This window comes from Alosa alosa, chromosome 20, assembly GCF_017589495.1.
Source record: "Alosa alosa isolate M-15738 ecotype Scorff River chromosome 20, AALO_Geno_1.1, whole genome shotgun sequence".
NCBI classification, from domain to species: domain Eukaryota; kingdom Metazoa; phylum Chordata; class Actinopteri; order Clupeiformes; family Clupeidae; genus Alosa; species Alosa alosa.
Genome location: NC_063208.1, coordinates 8,564,554 through 8,586,162, shown reverse-complemented (window position 1 = coordinate 8,586,162; position 21,609 = coordinate 8,564,554). Strand labels below are relative to the sequence as shown.

Below are 21,609 nucleotides of genomic sequence, written 5' to 3'. Positions count from 1 at the left end.
GTTGATGATTAACTCATAGAGTTATGCAAATGAAATATGCTCTAGTCTAAACGACCTTAAAAGATGTCCATTCTGAGCGCTCCCACCCAAACATTTGCAGCTTGTCTATAAACCCTTCTTTCTGAGTTTATCATGTATCAAAGTCAAAGTCAGCTTTATTGTCAATTTCTTCACATGTTCCAGACATACAAAGAGATCGAAATTACGTTTCTCACTATCCCACGGTGAAGACAAGACATATTTTACCAATTTTAAGTCCACAGACAAACATAACATTCAAGTAAACAAAAAAGTAAGTAAATAAGTAAATAAGAGGGCACATATAATAATGAAAAAATAAGAGCAGCAAAATTTTGTTGAAATTGTGCATAGACAGTCAATAAAAAACTAGTGCAAAGTCAGGCCAATAAGAGGCTTGGGTAGTTCTGTTTGACCTGAGTAATAAAGAAAGTGGCATAGTGGTGCAAGTTATGTAAGAGCAGCAGAAGTGTTGTGTTTTCAGGACAACAACACCAAGTTGTAAAGTGTACAAGTGTGCAAGTGTTCAAGTGTGCAAGTGGAGTAGTGCAGGCGGCCATTGTGGGTCCAATGTCCAGGATGTTATGTAGCTGAGGGTGGAGGGGGGAGAGGAGGGAGAGAGTTCAGCATCCTTACAGCTTGGTGTATGAAGCTGTTGGTGAGTCTGTATGAGAACAATACAGCGTGCACCTTCTGTGTTTCCCAAATCACTCTGAAAGTACACAAACCCCCAGGTGTAGCTCTTCTGGACACGGTGCTGTGTGGCCAGCCAACTAAGGCCCCAGGCCCCATCTACCAGCCACATGTCAAATTCACCAGACACTCAATATTAAATTATTACTTTGTGTCTGATATCTGACGGTCACCTTCCACTTACCACTTTAATATTTTACCAGCATGTGGCTGGTGCTAATTTCCATCCCTGGCCCTGGCACCTCTGCCCTACACCCCCCTCCCTCCCTCCCCTCCCCATCTTGCAGCATCAACAAGCATCTACCGACCTGCAGATGCACTTACAATCATTATAGGGGAAATTAAATCACGTCTGTTGAATTAAAGTGGTGAGCATCCCAATCCAATTTCACAAAGGCCTCTAGGGCAATCGCAGTGTCCATTTGTCCTACTGAATCAGTTTAGGCTCCATCCCCATATTCATCACCTAACAATAGAGTGACAAACTACAATTGGCAACATCCTTACCAGAGAATGCCCCATAGGATGTGACTGCATGCTCTGCAGATTTTGGTTTTGACTGGTACTTTTGTTATCAGGAACATGCCCTCCGATGTGGGAATTGTGGAGTTACTGGGCATATGTGGAATTTTATCATTCTTTGGATTATTGATTAACTGCCATTCCATGTTTAATCTGACATTTTTGGCACCACCTTCACTGTTAGAACTCAGAAGTGGGACTGCTGACTTGGGTCAATGTCATAGGGGCGTGGTAGAGAGAGGAAATTATGGAGGCATCTTAAATGCAAGGGGTGAGACCACCACTCCACTGAGTCATCTGCAGACCACTACAACTATGCACCTGTACATTCACGTGCTCATCCTAGGGGCCTCTGGTGAGTATGTGAGGTTTACCTCTACGGAGTGGGGACTGTACAGTGTAGGAGCTACTCCCTATCAGTACTTCATCAGGTCATTCCTATTTTGAATAGTGGAGAGATTTAGCATAAAATCTAACAATGAGTCATGTTGTATGTGGCTGAGGGGTATTTGACCAGGCAACTGTAATACTACATTTTGGAAACAATGGAAATATTATGCAGATGACATGATACTTTTTTTTATTGTTTTCCTCTTTATTCATTTTCAAATTGCTAAGTCTGTTGTGGACCTTGTTTGCCCACCTCAGAGCATAACTTTCACAGAAGTCTAGCAGTCTCAATCTTGACCCTTGATATGATGTATTTGTGTGTTTTTGTCAATGGCTCTGCACTTCATAAACCATCAGGCTCTTCAAAATCAGTTTACCTACTCCTACTGTTTGGCTATTCTTTTCTCCTACTCTTCATCTCTCTTTTCCATCTGTTCTTCCTTGTACACTCTCTCTCTCTGTCATACCACTCAGTGGCTTTTGGGCTGGATGATGATAAGATCGTGGGAGGGTACGAGTGCAAGCCTCACACCAGGCCTTGGCAGGTGTCTCTCAAGAACAGCTGGCATTTCTGCGGAGGCACGCTGATCTCTGATCGTTGGGTGGTCTCCGCGGCCCACTGCTACAAAGAGTGAGTTCTACACTGTCACTGTTCTCAGATCAATTAGTGGGGGTGAAAGTATATGCAGCTGAGTTTGATTTCGTCTGTGTAGAATTTTTGCATAAGCGAAGAAATCCATGAAGGACTTGTGGTGTGCAGAATGTAACCAATTATTGTCAGGGCCTATCTTCTATTTCTGTGCTCTCTTTCTCTCTTTCCCCATTTTTGATATTTTTTGGTTACACATTTCAACCCTTTTTGTTCTTAATCTTCTGTTACTAATGCACTTTGCATTTTAATCTCTTATTTCACTGTGGTTATAAACAGCGAATAAACTTAACTTGCCTTACCTCCCTCCTCCAGTGCTAGTGAGATCATTCTGGTGCTGGGTGACCATGAGATCCGCTACAACGAGGGGTCTGAGCAGGAAATCTCCGCCGAGCTGGTCATCAGGCATCCTGACTATGACCGCTACAACATCAACAACGACATCATGCTGGTCAAGCTAAAGGAGCCTGCCGTTCTGAACGAGTTTGTGCAGACCATGGCACTTCCCACATCCTGTGCTCCCGCTGGCACTCAGTGCCATGTCTCTGGCTGGGGGTCTACCAATAGCCCCTGTAAGTAGGAGTTACATTAAATTACATTTATTTATTCAGCAGAAGTTTTTATCCAAAGAGATCCACTTACAAAAATGAGGAATAACATTCAAGCTACAATATAGAGGATACCTTGAATTAATACTACATCAATCAATCAATACTGTTAATACTGTGTAAGTTAAAAGTACTAGTCAAAATGTAAGATGGAGAGAAAAGCATTATAGGCAGACAGAACCAGTGTAGGCAGACACAACCAGTTCTATATGATGTGTTCTAAGGCAGAATTCAATCCAGTTGACACCATTTTAACTTCAAGTTGACAGTTTAATGTGCATGTATGTAGCAACATACAGCTGTTGTTGATATTGTAAACAGGTACACCGCAGTGCTGCTAAGATGTAGACTTCTATATCTTCTATACTTCGATGACTTCTGGCTCTATAAAAAAACTTTATTACTCATACCAAAGGGTGACATCTCAATCCTAAGTGCTCTTCAGGAAGAAAATTAACTCTTCTCTCCTTTCTACAACACCACCCTGTGCTCCTGGGCTAGTTGGCTGCAGGTGGTGTCTGAACTGCCTGGATTTGCCCATTCTGTCCCTGAAGGACTGTGAGAGGTCGTACCCCGACAGGATCACCTCGTCCATGTTCTGCGCTGGTTTTCTGGAGGGAGGGAAGGACTCCTGCCAGGTGTGCATACAGTATATGTTTATAAACCACATGCAAATGCATCAATAGTACGTAGAGTTGCCTAAACCACATATATTAGCCAGCTGAACACACTCTTTGACTTCTGAAACAAACTTCTGTGTTCTCTCCCTCTCTCTCTAACTAACTCACTCTCTCTCTCTCACACACACACACACACACACACACACAGGGTGACTCTGGTGGTCCCTTGATCTGCAACAATGAGCTTCAAGGAGTAGTGTCCTGGGGTTGGGGCTGTGCTGAAGCAGATCGTCCTGGAGTCTATGCTAAGGTATCTCAACCACATTATTTCATGCTGTTTTGCAAACCACTTTTGTTTTATAAAATGGTACATAGTCACCCAGTGTTTCAGAGCTCTTAAGACCAATCATCTCATTGTGTGTCAGGTTATTTCATGATTAAACACTATATCTTGCTTTGGCAAACAATGCATACATGTGTCAGTTAATGGTTTGATGTTTCTCTCATAGGTCTGCCAATTCACAGACTGGATTAAATCTACTATGGCCTCCCATTAACCCTCTATACCCCAGTGGAATTCTACAACAATGCTTCAGATTCCTGGGAATTCTAAGAGAAAAGGGCAATTTGAGAAACATTTTAAATAACCAAGAATAACTAAAAATCTAATGAAAAGTGTCAATTGTAAGTTTCTTTCAGTTTAAAGATTAGAAATTGCTCTTTCAAATGATATATGATCCATTAAAAATTATATATTCATGTTTCCCATAGACAGCCATAGGCCTACTCACTTACAGTCTCAAAGTTTTTCACTAACAAAAAGTTATAAATATGGTTCACATATTTCTGTATTAGAAGCTGGGAAACACGATACTATATGAGTACTGATTTCATTGAAATAGACTGGCATATCTTGCACTTATTTGGGATTTAGCTGGACAGTGAGCCTTACAGCTAAAAAAAAAAAATGATGAGGATATGAACTAACGTAGGCCATGAAGCATAGCGTATGAAATCGTGACTCATTTGATAAGCATGTCACCAACAACAGGGACTGTTAATCCTGACATGGATTTACGTTTTGTTTTATATGCACATCATGTTATATAATTTATCTAAACTTGACCAGTTGATGATAATGAACCTGTTGCACTCGTTCACTAACCTTCAACCTATCCTGTGCTAACATTACGAGTCTCAGACTAACGTTAACGTTACATCAGTGAAGGTAGCAAATTAGCAGGCTTTTTTTGTAATCACGAAGATGACGAGACATTGGCCTACTTGTATACAAATACATTTTCCTGACATCCATAAGCAGAAAACACAACGGTGGTTCTCGCTTTGGTTATTAGTCAACAAAAACTCATTTAGAGAGACATACATAAGTAGTAGTTTGCAATAACTATCTGTAAGTGGGATAACGATAATGTTAGCTTTACTGTACATGCCAGAAAGGGGTAATGTTAATGTGATATAACTGCAAATAAACCTGGCATGGGTTTATCATAAACTTTATTGTTAATTAGGCCATGACCCATCATTGAATTATGCCTATATTTTGCTGGTGCTAGCTAAACTCAAACTGACTTTCACAGTGACAGCCATACAATTTTTTTTATGCCAGAGAGGCAGCTAAATCAGTCATGACAAACGGGAGGATGCTAACGTTAAATGTATTACACTTTCATGTTTTTATTTTGTCAATTTCTTACATCAATATGATCGTCACTTACATCAAAACATGGTGGATGCACATCAATACCATCTCATCTAATGAGAAAAGACGCGGACGCTTGTTAGAAGCCATAACTCCAGAGGCACCGTAAGTCCTCAGCCGGTCAGTCAACAGGCTAAACTCAAAAATACCGGAGAAAAGTCAATAGCGACCTAGCCATTTAAGTGTGTCAAAATAAAAGTCTGGTGTTTATTTATCCACTAACGCTGTATTATTTCATGTATGAAGGTTATACTGTAGCAGATGTCTCTTTAAGAATTGCGGCCGGCCGCGGCCGTTACAGGAGAATACAGAACGGCCGTCGACGGCCGCTACGGGGTATAGAGGGTTAAAGCATTGGACCGGTTGAAGGAAATGGCTACAGTACTCTGATGCTTTCTGCACCTGTTTTCGAAAGAACCACAAAGACCTTGTTTTGTGTTCAGATTATTGTTCCATACTTTACCAGTTCCAGTGTTGTGGTACAAAAATAAACAGATAAACATAATTTGCATTCAAACCTACTGACATTTTGGTCACTCATGTGTAGACCTACTGTCACACTGTATTCCATTTCCTACATAGTCGACATTCACTTCAGTTTGGAAGCAACTGAACCATAGACAGTAAACAGACTGAACTGGTAACTGAATAAACACAAAATGGCTTAAAAGATAGTCTACTACTAACAGTATTTCCAGTAGTATTTCATGTATTCACTGTGACGCTCCACCACCTCGATAGATGGCAGTAAGACCAGTAATAAGCTGATGTTGCTGCAATAAGTAGCGACGAAAGACGACGAAGAACCGTAGGAAGAAGAAGACGACGGCGACCATGTTGATTTAGCAAGAACAAACACAATAGAGACCAGTTGGTTAACGGGAGTTTGAGATTTCGTTGAACTATACACACGAAAATTCGATCAGCATCGATAATAACATCAAGATAAGAGTTACAGCAGAGATAAAAAGGTAACATATGTCGACTCACGTCAAATTTCTGTCTTGTTATTGAATCTGAATGACTTCCCTAAAGAGATATTATTGCTAACTGCAGCTAGCTATTAACGTTAGCCAAGAGTAATTGGTAAATTAAGCTAGCAGCTAATGCTAGCCTCGGCAGTCTAACGTTATCGTGGATTACTCTCTTCAAAAGAGATTTGCTGTCTGAATTTCCTGTCATCACGAACAACACAGCTTCATTTTGACCCTTATTATGCTGCGAAGACTTCAATCCGTAGCTTCTACCCTTTGTTCCCAGTTTTGCTAGTAATTTACTAGTGTTGTACGTGAGGTCACTAACGTCAACATTAAATAGGCAATGCAATGTTGAACGTAATGTTACACAGATACTTTTTAGTGCTGTAACGAAAGCGACGGATTTAGCTGAGGCTACCACACTGATCAGATAGACTAGCCAGATAAAACAACGTTACGTTTAGCTACTTTTAGCTAACCAATATTAAGTTAGCTGCAGAGACGGTATTACCAGAGCCCGTCTAGACATTCTCTGGTATTACGATGAAATTGTATTGTCGTATCGAAGTGTGGATTATTAATGCGACTGGTGTATTGAATCAGCATGCACTTTTAAATTTGGATTAAAATGAGGAGCCATCTACGTTAGTCGGCACTGAGGTAATTGATGTACAGTTAGCATACGTTAGCTTCGCCATTCTATTGCGTCGATTTCGACAGCACTTGCAGCTACTTATCAGGTCAAGAGCTAATGGTCTGTATAATACCGTTCATATGAATTACTAACGTAATGCAGTCCTTACTGTATGTAACCGATGTATCTTTTATTTCTAAATTAACCTCGCATTAAATGTGTCCAATGGGGGTTAGTTAACGTTCACTAGCCGCTAGCTCTGTTAGCGGCCCAATGTGGATAATCGGAGCTAATTCATTAATAACATTAGCTATCCAAAGGTTTTGACCTAACCTTGTCCATGGCAATTACACAAATTACTAAATTGCCTCACCTGCAATTAAGCAGGCCAATTATTACAATGTGCGCAACGCCAATCACAGAGGAGATGGTTTTTTCACCCAGCGCAGATGCCATGGCAGTCAAAGTTTGCCCCCTGCTGCAGAACTTTTTAACAGATTTAACATGAAGTGCTTGGCGCCGTCTCGAGACGTGGTTTTTGCATTATAAATATTAGATGGGCTCTCAAACATGGCTCTAATACACGACATAATCAGACGCCTGAGATGTTCGCTTAACATTTTGGTATGCTGTATTCTGTCCATGGTTTTAGTTGCAGATATAATGCCAGTATAACACTTTCAGAATAACATTACATTGGCAGGCATCCTAACAGGATATGTGAGCTGCCAGCAAGCATGCAAGGTCATTAACAGTGAGACTGTCCTTGGCCATGTTTAGTGGAGTTGATGAACTGATGTGTTATTTAGAGTAAAACGGTCTTCCATGTGGTGCTAATTCTTTTCTCCATTCTTTTCTCCATTCCCATCCTTCCTTGTCAGGTGACTGAGATCTGAGTTTCTGGCCTGTTTAGTGGAGGAAACGCGACTCGCTCCTCACCTTGTACACACACACACACACACACACACACACAAACACACACACATATATATATATATACACACATGCTAACTGACATACAAGCGCACACACGCACACAGGTGAAGTCTGTGGAGAACTACTATTACAAGAAAGACTACAAAGTTTAAGTTTGGGCCGTATTAACGCAAAGGGAACTCTTGGCGTTTTGGACTACTGTATCCCAGGATTGTCTCTGTTTTTGAAGCATCAGGAATTTTTGGTATCAGGAAATCCACTTGCAGCATGTCTGCTTGAAAGGAGACGATTCACAAATTCACCAATTCATTGTCAATACAAAACAGGAATAAACAAAGAAAATCCTTTGCAGTTTTTGAAAAGTTTTGAAAAGCAGGAAAAGACTCTATAACCAAGAGAGAGCAACAGCTGTTTTGATGAACTAACTTTATTTTTTTGGAAAACAGACTGAGGAAAAAGAGAGATTGAACTGTTTGAGACAAGAACGTGAATATTTTTCAGACTCTCTCTTCAGTATTGCCTTAGCTGTTCTATTGCAGGATTTGTACTTTTGTGAAACTTGTCTACATATAATTTTCTATATTGTGGTCAGGTCTTCTATATTTATGCATATAAATGCTCATTTCTCTTCTTTTGGAAGAGCTGGAGTGAAACTTATTTTTCATGACGTCAGTTGCTCTTATTGAAAGAGTCTACACTGTACGTCCACTTGTCTATATGTAAATACTAAAGACACTTCTAAGTAAGTTCGGATTTAAGAAATAGAGTGCATTATAAATGCTTTATTAGCTTTTTTTGGTATTAATACTCCACAAAGGGTATTGGAACCTTACAGAGAGAACAAAAACTTTAAGACAAAGGAGTGAACTGAAAAAAAAAAAAAAGAGAAGGAGGATTACAAAAGAAATGGCAACAGCAAGAACAGAAAGCATGGGCCCTGTGGTGATGGGTCTGAACAAGCAGAACGGGCAGCTACGAGGACAGACCAAACCTGTCTCCCAGTCAGGACCCCATGCTGTGAGCACGCCGCCTGGAAAGATGCCAGCGGGAGGAGGTGCCCAGAAACCAGGGGGTGGCACCCAGGAAGGCGGCATTAGGTGGGTCCCTCCCGCACACTTGTTACCCCCACTGCTTAGGTTACTGTTTATCATTAGGCACCTAAAGCTTTGCGTTTGTGAAGCGTATGTTGCAAAAATTTAGCTTCCACTACTGTCAGTGGAACTGGCTACACCAGACGTGATGGCGATGCATACATTTGAAAAAGATTAGACCAATCATTTAAAACAATTTCTATACTCCATTAACCGAATGCTTTAGTTATGCACTTGGTGTAACCTGCCTCTAACCTCAAATATTAATGGTTTTGATCTGACAACAAGTGATCATGCCAGCTCTATCTAAAAAGAAAACTTAAATCTGTGCACAGTGCTGATGTTTGGCATGTCTGCCTTGTTTTGTTTCAAATTAGGTTTGGTGATGACTGGAAGAAGAGCTTACTGCTCCCCCCCAAAGACACTAGGGTCAGAACATCTGTAAGTATATATTTTTTTGCAGACCTAAACGGGGTCCGTATCCCAAAAAGTAAGTTGCTAACTACGATGCATCTTCCCTTGTAGCGTCACTGCCAAATGTGAGTTGACCATATTTGAGTCGTGCGTAAACTATACAGAAATACGGTGTCATTCGGTTGTATTTCGGTCACATTTTAGTAAGAGCTAACGAATATGCTCTTATTTTTTTAATTTTCCTAAATTAAAAACATGATGTGTGACAAAATGAAGTCTATATCGCTTAAGTGTTTGTGCATGCGCAACTGAAATCTATGGACTCACTTTTGGCAGTGACACTACCAAGGTAGTTGCTATCGAAGTTAACAACTATGCTTTTGGGCAACAGACCCCGGAGCAGTATTATTGTTATTGCTACTTATCACTTATGGGCTGAAATACCAACCTTTTTTTTTTTTTTTTTTTAAATCCCTCCTCCTGTCCTCCCAGGATGTGACTTCGACCAAGGGGAATGAGTTTGAAGACTACTGCCTGAAGCGGGAGCTTCTGATGGGGATATTTGAAATGGGCTGGGAGAAGCCCTCCCCCATTCAGGTAACCATTCACAGGGCTGAATCCTCTACACTTTATGGTTGTTATGGTTATTGTGTTTAGCAGAGACACTTTTGTCCAAAATGACATGAAGAATATGAACATTACAGTAGTTAAAATTAACAGTAGATAATAATAATAATGTCAATACAATATCAATAATGAAAATAAACAATAGTTTCAAAAGAAGTTGAAAAGTCTACGCTAAGCACAATAATAAGTAATAATGGGAACTATCAATAATAATATGAATATATGAAAATTAGTTTTACAGTGACATATATTTATAGTTGTCAAACACGGTGGTCAATATCAATGGGAACATGGCCAGAGCCACAACACATAGGAACATAGACCTCTGAAGTTCGCCTACAAAAAAGAACCAAAACGGCCATCTTTGCCCATATAAGGAGATCCGGTTGTTAATTAAAGCTAACTACTTATGGCAAGTTGCATTGCAAGTTAGCTCTGGGGTAGCAAAAATCTAAGTGTGCCGCCTTCACTTACCGGAGATCACAGTATCCACTCGAAGGCAGAGGACAAAAGTGTGTTCAGGAAAACGTCTGCATTTCAGACTTTTTCATCCCCACGAGAGTTTAACAGGTGCGATAATATAAAATCCCCAGATACCGGTTGTCAAAGACGCCAGCTTTTTTGTAGGCAAACTTCAGAGGGCTATTGCCCAGCAACGTTACTCAAAAAGTTGCCTTGTGTATCATCAGCTTAACTTCTTTGAGAGTTTCTGATGCCTTCAGGCACAGAAATGTTCCATGCTTTAAGTCCTGCAGTCAGCTCGCCACTCATTGGCCATAACATCTCAACTCCCAAACCTGTTGCACTCATCAAGACTTATACTCCCTACCATTGTTGTGTATTGTCCATGTCCAAACTGTGACATGTTTACAAACTATCAAGCAATGGTTTTCAATGACACATTTTTGTAACTTGAGTCGCATTTATTAAACTGACCTCCAGTTGTGTCTGTGTCCCCTTTTCAGGAGGAGAGCATCCCTATTGCCCTCTCTGGCCGTGACATTCTTGCGAGGGCCAAAAACGGGACTGGAAAAAGTGGGGCCTATCTCATTCCCCTGCTGGAGAGGATAGACCTGAAGAAAGACCACATCCAGGGTAAGAGCTTGCTTCACATAGCGTTTTTTTTTTTTTTTTTTTTCACGGTCACAAGTACGATAAAAAATGAAAACAATGAGTTTTACCTTGCTCGAGTAGCTACATCCAGCAGCTAAAGTAGCCAGGCAGCTACAGCGCTTCACGGGAGCATATTCGTTGTTAGGCACAACCCCCCCCCCCCTTAGCTGTTCTAAAATCAGTGTAACCTACGGAGGGCTTATTGCTTTTCTAGCGGTTACTACATATATACATATATCTGGTAAGATTTCACGGTTACTACATTCACGGTTACTACATTCATACTAGATTTCATAACGGGTACTACATCTATCAGGTAAGATTTCATGATATAAAGGCACAGCAATGAGAAATGTTACGATTTATTCATAGATAATCATTCTTCCGCCAAGAAATATTTTTTCTTCTATCAAAATGGTTGCCAAGCAACATCGAGACGCAGCTACTCCCAACTTCTGTATCAAGTTGTGGTAGCGCAGTAATATAGAACGAAATGCGGTCAAGGTGTATGTTTGTGCTGAATTTTACAACGGCATCGAACACGATTCAGCCAATCATCATCAAGGACAGGAATGATCCCTGCAATTGCATCCTTACATTTCGATACACATTTCAAAATTCGGGCTGGGATAAACGTTTTTTTTTTTAAACGATTAATCTAGCGATTATATTTTCGATGCATCGATTAATCTAATGATTTTTTTTTTTTTCTCAGTTCGATTCGATTATTGATTATCTCACCATTAATTGACTAATAGCAATTTATACATGTTGATTTACATACAAAAAACATGAATTCCTTAAAATTGCAATATCTGTTTATTGCTCTTAAAATTCCAAAATAAAAGACTATACAAGTGGAAAGTAATGCATTCTTCTAAAGCAGTCAGAGGTAGCAGTCAATAAAGTTCAGTAGTGTATAGGTCTAATTGAGTGCCTGTCACTTTAAGACGTTCGTGAGGGAACCCTTGCAATTAACTAACACAGTTAAAAGGCTGCTGATGTGTGGATGCAATTCATAACGTAGTTCAAATAACAGTTTGTACTTCTCCTTGGTACAAGCACTTTTGAGTCTTGGAAAACACTTTTCCATTTACATCGGGATTTTGCAAACATTCAGTGTTAGAGTCAATAAAATGAGCCCTGCATGAGTAACGAAATTGACAAGTAACTGTAAGTAAGCATGCTAAACTCGACATCAAACAGTATTCTAACGTTAGCGTTTAGATACTGCTTGATTGCATAACTTAACTTAGTACTAAACCATGTTGTGATGAGACTCTTAGCAGAGTTAACTTTAATGCAGCAGTTTATAACAAATTTACGCAGCATGGTCACGATGCTAAGCGGATTTAATAGCAATTTAGCCCCGCCTTGTTCTATGCAATGCTTCTATGTGGCAACAACAATCCTTCAACAATCGTGAATATTTTGTTAAATGCACATGCAGAGGAGGGGCAGCGGGCTCGTTACTAGAGAGAGCGGGCGGGGCAAGGAAAGGCTGCGTGCGTAAAAAGTGCAGCTCAATGAAAGGGTTTTATCTTATCTTTAAATATTTTAAATAGTACAACATAGAATATCAATGTGTGACTGATTTCGTGCGCCCCGCCACAGATTAGTCAATGTATGGGAAACACTGAAGGTGTAAAATTACAAATATTTGGCGGCACACGTTATGCTTGACAAATCGACACGAATATTTGGCGTCATCGATTACGTCGACGCGTTGTCCCAGCCCTACAATTGGTCCCAAAGCAGTTACATAGTAAAGTAAAAAAATATACTATCAGTGCCCCTCACAGTGTAGGCCTAAGTAAGAGGGCAAACATCATTAATACCTCAGGAAAACATGAACTGTTGGTCATGTCACAATGTAACTTTTACATTTACATTTATTCATTTAGCATGTTTTTATCCAAAGTAACTTACAGAATAAGAAATAACATTAGTATAACGTCGGGATCACATTAGCCAGCGGCAGCGGCAAACGTAGCGCAACGCTGAGACCATAATAAGTTGTATCTCGTTCCTAAGCAACACAAACGGTTTGTCAATTGAATACGCTCGCGTTGCGCTTTGAAAGTTGAACCAAGTTCAACGCTCAGGTTGTTCAACGCTAGCGTTACGCCAGCCTTGCCACTTTTCCGTTGCCGGACCATAGAGAACAATAAGAAACCTGCCACTGGCTCATGTGATGACATAAGTACTAGTCATGTGGTAGAAGATGGTAGAGGAGAGATGAAGGGGAAGTGCATGGTAAGTGTTACGGCTCCCACGCAGTTGAATTCCGTCAACGCATGCCATTGGGTGTTCTCGAAGGTGGCTATGCAAATTACTTGGAAGTATAACCGTAATTTGATTGGCTGGTGCCTTCTGTTCTATACAACAGGGGTTTTGCATACCCTCAGAGAACGTCTAATTTAGTGTTGCATGGTGCACCAATACTACAAGTATTGCAATAGCCTGAAAAAAGTTATTTTTATTAGCATTTTTATAGTACATTTTATTAGTATCGATACTTTTAAGAATGACCCGTGTTCTTTTGAAGTAACCTTTGTGTGCACAAGGCATGCTTCTAGTGCCTCCTCCCCTAGCCTGTGGCTGTGCGTCTTTTTTCCTCACACACATATGAGCAGCTGTCGTGCCATAAACAGCGAGACATGGCTGCTAGTTTCAGTGATTCTGTGGTAACACATAATAATAGGCTAATATCAAATTGATTTGCTCGCTTACACCTCTCAAGTTTGTGTTGCTAACCTACCTAGGCTATGAGATTTAGGTAATTTAGGTCTACTATTGGGTTTAATGTCATTTAGAAATAAGCTACAACCTTGGCAGACTTTTACATCTGTAGAGAGCTCCTTGCCAACTAATCCCGCTAGCTCAAATCTTGTCTGTTATTCGTGTTGTGCTCACTAAAATCATTAATGATCATTGCAAGACACTTATCTCTTCTATGATCCCAGAAAGATTTTCTTCAACTTGTTAGTTTTTTTTGAACATCTATTTTATCTAATAACATAGAAAACATAATGAATTGCATCCACATATCCTTATCCACTATGTGCCACTATTATTATTTACATGTAAAAATCAATATGAAGTATTCAAATTACTAAAGATTTTTAGCGACTATCTTTTTAGTAATTATGCAGGTTATAATACTATACATTATTAACAAAAATATACACTTTATATGAATTCCAAAATGTATGAAATGGAAACATATGACATAAGCCATCATTTTCCATATGTGTTGCCATGAAATGAAATAGAAACATATGACATAACACATCATTTTCCGTTTGTGTGTGTGGAGAGCGTCAAGCAGAATCTAGGATGGCCACTGGTGTGAATGATCACACTATATTAAATATTACTGATGACGTCAAGGTGGTGGGGGCCCCCAAATCAAATACATGTTTTAAGAAGTCTCAAAGAAGTATCGAAATCGCAATTCTTGACTTGGTATCGAAACAATAATTTTGGTATTGTGACCAGTCTAGTCAAATTTCTTGGGACTGTGCAAATACTTGTCTCGCCGGTGGCTATGAGTCAACATAATCAGTTGATAGGAGAGACCTTTTAATAGTCTTTATTGGGAAATTGATCTGGTGTTTTACGACCGCATAATGTGTACGATGCATGTCTTAATTTTCATTTAAGTGGTCTTAAAAAGGTCTTAAGGTCCTAAATTTGGGGTGGTCAAACCTGGGGAAACTCTGAATCCGTTGGCTCTGGTGAAAGCTTTCTGCATCCATATTGAATGCATATTCAAATATCGATCTCAGAATGTTATTAATTGATCTCGTATAATTTTTTCTTTTCTTTTTTTAAATATAGACTCCACCTCTTGTATTTATGTTCATAATTTCTCTAGTCCGTTGATGTATGCTCTGCACTGTAAATGTTTTGACCAACCAATCTGTAAATTCTACAAATTTCCTGTATTTATAGTAATAGATTGAGTAGATCAATTTGCGTCATCCAGTCACGCATGGTCTTGTGGTTGTATTTCTCAGGTGGTCTTATGTGTGTGTGTGTGTGTGTGTCCTTGTTCTTCCTTTAGCCGTTGTGATGGTTCCCACTCGAGAGCTGGCCCTTCAGGTCAGCCAGATCTCCATACAGATCAGCAAGCACCTGGGCGGAGTCAAAGTCATGGCAACCACCGGCGGAACCAACCTGCGCGATGACATCATGCGCCTGGATGAGATTGGTAATATACCAAACCTGTAATGATTACTCTTGAGTTGCTCTCATATCAGTGATGCTGTTAAGAGATCTGTGCATCAGATGTGAAATGTAGCTATTTGTTGTTGCTTGCTGCTTAAATGTTGCTCTGCCCTATGTTATCCCCATACAGTTCATGTCGTCATCGCAACACCAGGAAGAATTCTGGACTTGATTAAAAAGGGTGTGGCCAAAGTGGATAGAGTTCAGATGATGGTCATGGATGAAGTGAGTGGTAGTCTTCTGCACTTACCAACTAGTATGTGTTCACTAAAGTTACTGAAAAAGTGAAAATAAGTTCATGTAACAGGAAATTTAGTCATGTTCTTTATTCATGCCACAAACATGCGTTTCCGCAAGCTTTCTGTAATCATACTGTTACGGGCTTCTGTCCCCTGCACTTTATGCTTTGGGAGTGCATTTCTGTGCATATTTGTATCTGAAATTGCATTAAGCCATGGCACTCTAATGTTTGTTTCATGACCGTGTCAACCTTCAGCTATGGTTTTGCTACACATTAACATGCCTGGAAACAATGCAATGCAACTTCTGCTGGAAAGATTGAAAAATAATGTTTCTTGGCTTTATTCTCTGATGAACGCCATATGGCCAAAACATTGGCATACCTTCCACCCTTTTCCCCATTCTCAAACTACATTCACAGAATGTCGGACATTTCTTGCAAAATAAAACACTCGCCTCAAAAGTTTTACTTGTGCTCAGAACCAAACGGTGTCAGAGTACCGATCCAGTGTATGATTGAAGTGTTTCCTTAATTTTTTTGAGCAGTATATGTGAAAATTGGGTGAAGTTTTCCTTTAACGCCATGTTAAGTTGGTGTGAGATTTTATTTTTTTTTTCTCTCTCTCTTCTAGGCAGATAAACTGCTCTCTCAGGACTTTGTGGTGCTCATAGAGGATATCATCAGCTTCCTGGACAAGAAACGCCAGATTCTGCTTTATTCCGCAACCTTCCCCATCAGTGTACAGAAGTTCATGGTGAGAGACCTGCTGGGCTGTGTGTGTGTGTGTGTGTGTGTGTGTGTGAGGGAGAGAGAGAGTGGGAGAGAGAATTTGTTGAGGTTGAATATTTAGAAGTATTTTTCCAAGTTCGTTGTCATGGTGGCTCTTCTAAATTGTATCTCATTCAACAGAGCAAACACCTGCAAAAACCTTATGAAATCAACCTGATGGAAGAGCTCACTCTGAAGGGCATCACCCAGTTTTATGCCTATGTCACGGAGAGGCAGAAAGTCCACTGTCTCAACACTCTCTTCTCCAGGGTAGGTCATGGTGGGCCAACCCATTAAATCTTATTTTCTACTCCCCATGTTGACTCCCTCCCACCCTCCATAGTAACTTGCATCTCCTGTTTTCTTCAAACATAATAACCTTTGCCGTGTGTCTTGTTTTCCTTTCACAGCTGCAGATCAATCAGTCCATCATCTTCTGCAACTCTACCCAGAGGGTCGAGCTGCTTGCCAAAAAGATCACCCAGCTGGGCTACTCCTGCTTCTACATCCATGCCAAGATGATGCAGGTTTGGCATCAATCGTATTGTGTATTATAACACACCTGTATTGCCATAACAGACTCAAGTTGGGTCATGTGGAGACCGAACCACCTCAGCCCTGTCTTGTAAACATAAAACCATTTACGCATCCATCATTACATATATATTAATTTAATCCAAAGCGACTTGCAGAATGAGGAATAGCATTCAAGCTACAGCGCTGCTAAATGCATGTTACATGTTCGCTAAATGCTAATCTTCACTCTCTCCACAGGAGTACAGAAACCGTGTGTTCCATGACTTTAGGAATGGGCTCTGTAGGAACCTGGTGTGCACTGGTGAGCAAAATCTGTCATTTATTCTGAAGACCCATTATTGCAAGGCTTATGTCATGTCTGTGAGGCAATGGCCTGGTATCTTCAAAATGGTAACAAGTGTTGCTGTCTCTGTGTGTGTGCTAGACCTGTTCACCAGAGGAATTGACATTCAGGCAGTGAATGTGGTCATCAACTTCGACTTCCCGAAGAATGCAGAAACATACCTGCACCGCATTGGTCGATCAGGTGGGTAAAACGCATCATAGCTTACAGGAAGGACGCATACCATACCCTTATATATAAGTCCCAATAAGCAGCCCTATTTTGTCATGGCATGTCATGGCTCTCAGTAGCCTAGTTCTTATTGAGCCTTTAAGGTGTATCGTCACATCGGTGTGACGGGAATGTTGGAAAATGAATGTTCTAAAGAATATCTGGGTTCACTGAATTCAACATAGACTTTTAGAACCTTGAATTGTTGCGGAACGGAATCTTATGTTAAAATGTTCAAAAACCTTAACCTTGCATTTTTTTCCTCCGTCTCTAGGCCGCTTTGGGCACCTGGGTCTGGCCATCAACCTGATCACGTCTGAGGACCGCTTCAACCTGAAGGGCATCGAGGAGCAGTTGGTGACCGACATCAAGCCCATCCCCGGCACCATTGACAAGAGTCTGTACGTGGCGGAGTACCACTCTGTCTCACCAGGCGGCGAGGAGGAGGAGGAGTCGAGACGTCCTGTGGCCACGCCCAGCCAGCCCTAAAGCAAAGCAAAGCAATGATTGGCAGGTGAGAGTGGTTGTCTTGGCGACGGCGTTTGTCTCCCATCTGAGTGTTTAGTAAGTGTGTGATCGTCATGTCACTTCTGGGCAGGATTGTGGATTTTAATGTGTAATGGTATTACATACAGAACTATACATTATAACATTTTGTTCCTTGAATCCTTAATCTGGCTGTCCCCAAGTTAGTTATGTAATTATGCTGGTTTCATGTGTCTGTGTGTAGCAGTGATATGAAGTGGAAAGTGAGCCTGGACTAACGATTCTCTTGTTCTTTTCTGTCCCTGCAGGACCACAGGCTTTGGGCTCACTGGCTTTTGCACAGACGTTTGCTTTTGCACAAAGTTCTTCACACTCCTCTATTAACTCCTTTTTTCCCCCTTTTCTTTATTTCTTTCTTTTTTTCCCCCCCTTGGCTTGTTCCCTTCATTCTTTCGTACCCTCAATTTTTCCATTGCCGTGCCAGATTACGTGAAACGTTTCATTCTTGTGCACAAAACTGAGTCATGCAACTCTGGCCCTTTTTATTTTTTTCCTTTCCTTTTCTAACCTTAAACATTCCAGAGTCCTTGAGTGACTTGCAATAAATAAACAGGACCGAGGGCCTGCAGGATGAGGTAGATCACAAGCGTGAGAACGTCATTGACGTGACCAGGGCTGGCTGTTGCTCTTTCTTATATAGCATTTGGTTTGGAAAAGAGAAGAAGAGAACAAATTCTGATTTCTGAGGCGGTTTTAGGAAATGGAGACGTGGTTCCACCTTCATACACACGACATGCATGAGTGTGCACACTGGTGCGCACAAACACACATTTCTTTTTGTTTGTTTTGGTGTGTGTCCTTTTAAAGAAGCACACATTGTATACACACACATGCCCTGTCACTTAAGTGCCTTAATTTCTGACAGGCCAACTGTAGACGTTGAGATGTTGACGGAAAGAAATGCTGACTATCCTAGCTAGCATCTTTGTGATGCCCAGAGTTTAGAAGTCTAACCAAGGCAGAACAGTTAAACCTGCTGTGTTCTGTTGAGAGGAATCCCCTTATGATGTGACACTCTGTGTACTGGCAGCCAATTGGCTTCAAGTTTTAAGTCACACCAAGATCCAAGGGCATCGAAACTATTTTGTTTGGGCTGAAAATAGGTAGAAAGCACAAAAGCTTATGGTGCTTTTTTCTTTTAAAGTGAGACCTCATTCTTTTTTTTTTCTATTACAGGAGTTCTAAAAGGATCCACTATAAATGTGACTCGGTAGATTATCTTTAAGCACCTATTTGCAAGACTCGTCGGTAATTATAATTAATGCAAGGTGATGAGTACTTCCTTTTTTTGTTCTGAATTGGCGCAGGGTAATGCGTGACTGGGTGAGGCTTTGGCCTTTTCATATTGCCATTTTGAGCTCTGAAGGACCTGTCTATGTCTGTTCTCACAGTTAACTATGCATTTGGCTGTCGACTCAGCTCCATGCTTCATTAATCTACGATGCATAACGGCAACAGTCACACACACAAATCAGCCCATCCATGCTCTTCAATGTCCTCCTTTAGAAACATGGCAATAATAATAATAACTCAAGCCTGCTAGCATGATTTCCTGCATTTTGAGTTCTTTCTTCCTGCTTTTGTGAGATCAGTTTCATCATGGAAATGGCAAAGAAACATACATGACACTTTTTTATCGACCGCAGTTCAGTTGACTTGTACCAGGCACGTGTGACTTTCTGGCCTGATGCGTGGGCTTGGATCTTGTGACCTTGCAGGCTTTTATATATTTTTATGCAGCGGAGTGCTTTGCATGCTAGAGTAGAACTTTTGCAGGGCCTGTCAGTCATTGCATGAAGTTTAGCTTCACAAGTGGAGTTCCACCCCACACACAGCTGTCAACCAGTCAATGAGGGTAAGGTTTTATGCTGTCAGTCAGCTAATTGGCATCATGCTTCTGGTCAGGCTCCTGCGGTGATTAGAGGCGATTGGTCAGAGGAGGCTCGTGCTAAGGCAGTTGCTGTTGCTGTTTGAAATAAGAGCCGCCTGCCTCAGTTTTGTGCACAAAAATGGCTTGATTTTTGTTTGCTGAAAAAAAAATCAAAAATCTCCCCTTACTTTAAAAAAAAAAATCCATTTATTTTATCATGCAGCTCCTTTTCTCCTCTTTTTGTTCTAACTGGCAAATGGGTGAATGTATTACAATAGTTTTGCGAGTATTCTGGTGTTTCCATGATTCACAGAAAACTATAAGAAGGTCCTCTGTGTCCCCAAGCTTACAAACCCCCACTCTAGACCCTGTGGCACTGTTGAACAGCTCATATCTCAACAAACATGGTCACATGCTAAAATGTTAACAATTATGTTGTTGCAGTTTGTCCTTTTTTTTTTTTTTTTTTTCTTATTTCTTTTTACTAAGCAGGTAATGTGGCCGGGGTCTTAAAAAGATTTTTTTCTTTGTGTTTTTGTCTTCGTTTTCTGGAACATTTGTCCCTTTTCTGTCCCCCCTCTCTGTGTGTCCAGCTTTGCACTTCATTTTCCTGACCTGTTCCCTCTGTAGTGTGTGTCCTGGCCTGTTCTCTCTGTGGTGTATGTCTTGGCCTGTCTAACGGGCTCTTTGCCCGACACACTCACTGGAGGCTGGTTTTTGCGCTCTTCTCTGAAGCATAAACTGTAGCATCTTCTAACTGGCAGCTGTGACGTTGTACTTTTTAAGTTTGGTCTTTTTCCCTGCTGCAGATAAATGTAGCGGGAGGGGTAGGGTAGGGGGGGGGGGTTATTTTATTTAATTTTTTTCAGGAAGGGGGAGGGGGACATGACATTAAGTGGAATGTCATTTTCTTGATTGGGCTGGGTAATGATGTATTTTGCCAAAAGTGGATAAAGGGGTGAACTAAATGGGATGGGTGGGGGGTGGGTAGGTATTCATGGGAGTCGGAGTGTGTGTGTGTGTGTTTTTGGGGGGGGTGGGGGTGGGATGGTTGCTTGAGCCAAGTATGAGTGCGGGTGGGATTGGGGATTGATCATAGATCGGTTGGGGATTGAGGTGATTTGGTGATGGGAATAGTGAGACTCATCTGGTTTTGTGATTGGGTAGTGTAAGGGATCTTTTGAAAGCAGCCCTTCGCCCTGGTTTGTGTCACCAGTTGTCTGATCTTGGCACTGAGAGTCTCTCCAGAGTATAAATGGGCCTATCCTAGGCTGCCCAAAGTCAACAGCTCTTCATCGGTACTTGTGAAGTATTTCGGTAAACATTCGGAACAGTTCAGGCAAGAATAATTCTAAAAAACTTTAAGGAAAGGGTGGCAACCGGTGTCCTTGTTCTTTCTTTAACCAAATGCCCATTGCCCTGTGCCCTCACCTACCTAAACCAGGGTTTAGATTTAAAAATCTATGTCTGAAAGGGGGGGGGGGGATCGTCATCTGGTGGTTTAGGGCCTGTAAATGATTATCTTTGTTTACAGAGTGTTTGGCGTTTACAGGAGTGAGCTGTTAAGCCTGGATGTAGGGACGTCCATGTTGGGGTTTTGAAAAGCTGATTTTCAAGACTAATTATGAAAACCAAAAAGTATGAATGTATAACATGGACGTGTGTATGAGTATAAAATGGGACGCATAAGTGCGAGTGAAGACTGCTGTGTGTGTGGGTGTGTCTGTGTGTGTGTGGGTGGGAATCAAAAACCAAGAATCTGTGAAAGAATGCTGAATCTTTTCCTACAAAGATGGGCTATGTTGTGAGTGACAAACTGCGTGTGTGTGTGTGTGTGTGTGTGTCTGTA

The 21,609-nt window shown here is 40.9% G+C and overlaps 2 protein-coding genes across 2 annotated transcripts; both read left to right on the top strand.

Annotated features, from left to right (window-relative positions):
* The first annotated feature begins 1,548 nt into the window (after positions 1 to 1,548).
* Positions 1,549 to 4,057, top strand: LOC125285638 (trypsin-2-like). Its single transcript, XM_048230169.1, has 6 exons — positions 1,549 to 1,588; positions 2,098 to 2,254; positions 2,588 to 2,844; positions 3,382 to 3,518; positions 3,709 to 3,810; positions 4,010 to 4,057. Exons 1-6 carry the CDS (start codon positions 1,549 to 1,551, stop codon positions 4,055 to 4,057), a joined length of 741 nt encoding a protein of 246 aa, XP_048086126.1.
* Positions 4,058 to 5,923: 1,866 nt separating this feature from the next.
* LOC125285050 (probable ATP-dependent RNA helicase ddx6) lies at positions 5,924 to 19,950 on the top strand. Its single transcript, XM_048229253.1, has 14 exons — positions 5,924 to 6,191; positions 7,713 to 8,864; positions 9,236 to 9,299; positions 9,765 to 9,869; positions 10,865 to 10,994; positions 15,082 to 15,228; positions 15,376 to 15,470; positions 16,118 to 16,240; positions 16,396 to 16,524; positions 16,665 to 16,781; positions 17,029 to 17,092; positions 17,216 to 17,317; positions 17,619 to 17,858; positions 18,139 to 19,950. Exons 2-13 carry the CDS (start codon positions 8,674 to 8,676, stop codon positions 17,831 to 17,833), a joined length of 1,482 nt encoding a protein of 493 aa, XP_048085210.1. The 5' UTR covers positions 5,924 to 6,191; positions 7,713 to 8,673; the 3' UTR covers positions 17,834 to 17,858; positions 18,139 to 19,950.
* Positions 19,951 to 21,609: the final 1,659 nt, after the last annotated feature.

Excerpts from the sequence above, each read along its gene's own strand:
- LOC125285638 (XM_048230169.1), top strand. The coding sequence starts at position 1,549 with ATGCACCTGTACATTCACGTGCTCATCCTAGGGGCCTCTG. Across the intron at positions 2,255-2,587 it reads GCGGCCCACTGCTACAAAGA|TGCTAGTGAGATCATTCTGG; the intron begins GTGAGTTCTACA and ends TCCCTCCTCCAG. Across the intron at positions 3,519-3,708 it reads GAGGGAAGGACTCCTGCCAG|GGTGACTCTGGTGGTCCCTT; the intron begins GTGTGCATACAG and ends ACACACACACAG.
- LOC125285050 (XM_048229253.1), top strand. The coding sequence starts at position 8,674 with ATGGCAACAGCAAGAACAGAAAGCATGGGCCCTGTGGTGATGGGTCTG. Across the intron at positions 9,870-10,864 it reads AGAAGCCCTCCCCCATTCAG|GAGGAGAGCATCCCTATTGC; the intron begins GTAACCATTCAC and ends TCCCCTTTTCAG. Across the intron at positions 16,241-16,395 it reads TCAGTGTACAGAAGTTCATG|AGCAAACACCTGCAAAAACC; the intron begins GTGAGAGACCTG and ends CTCATTCAACAG.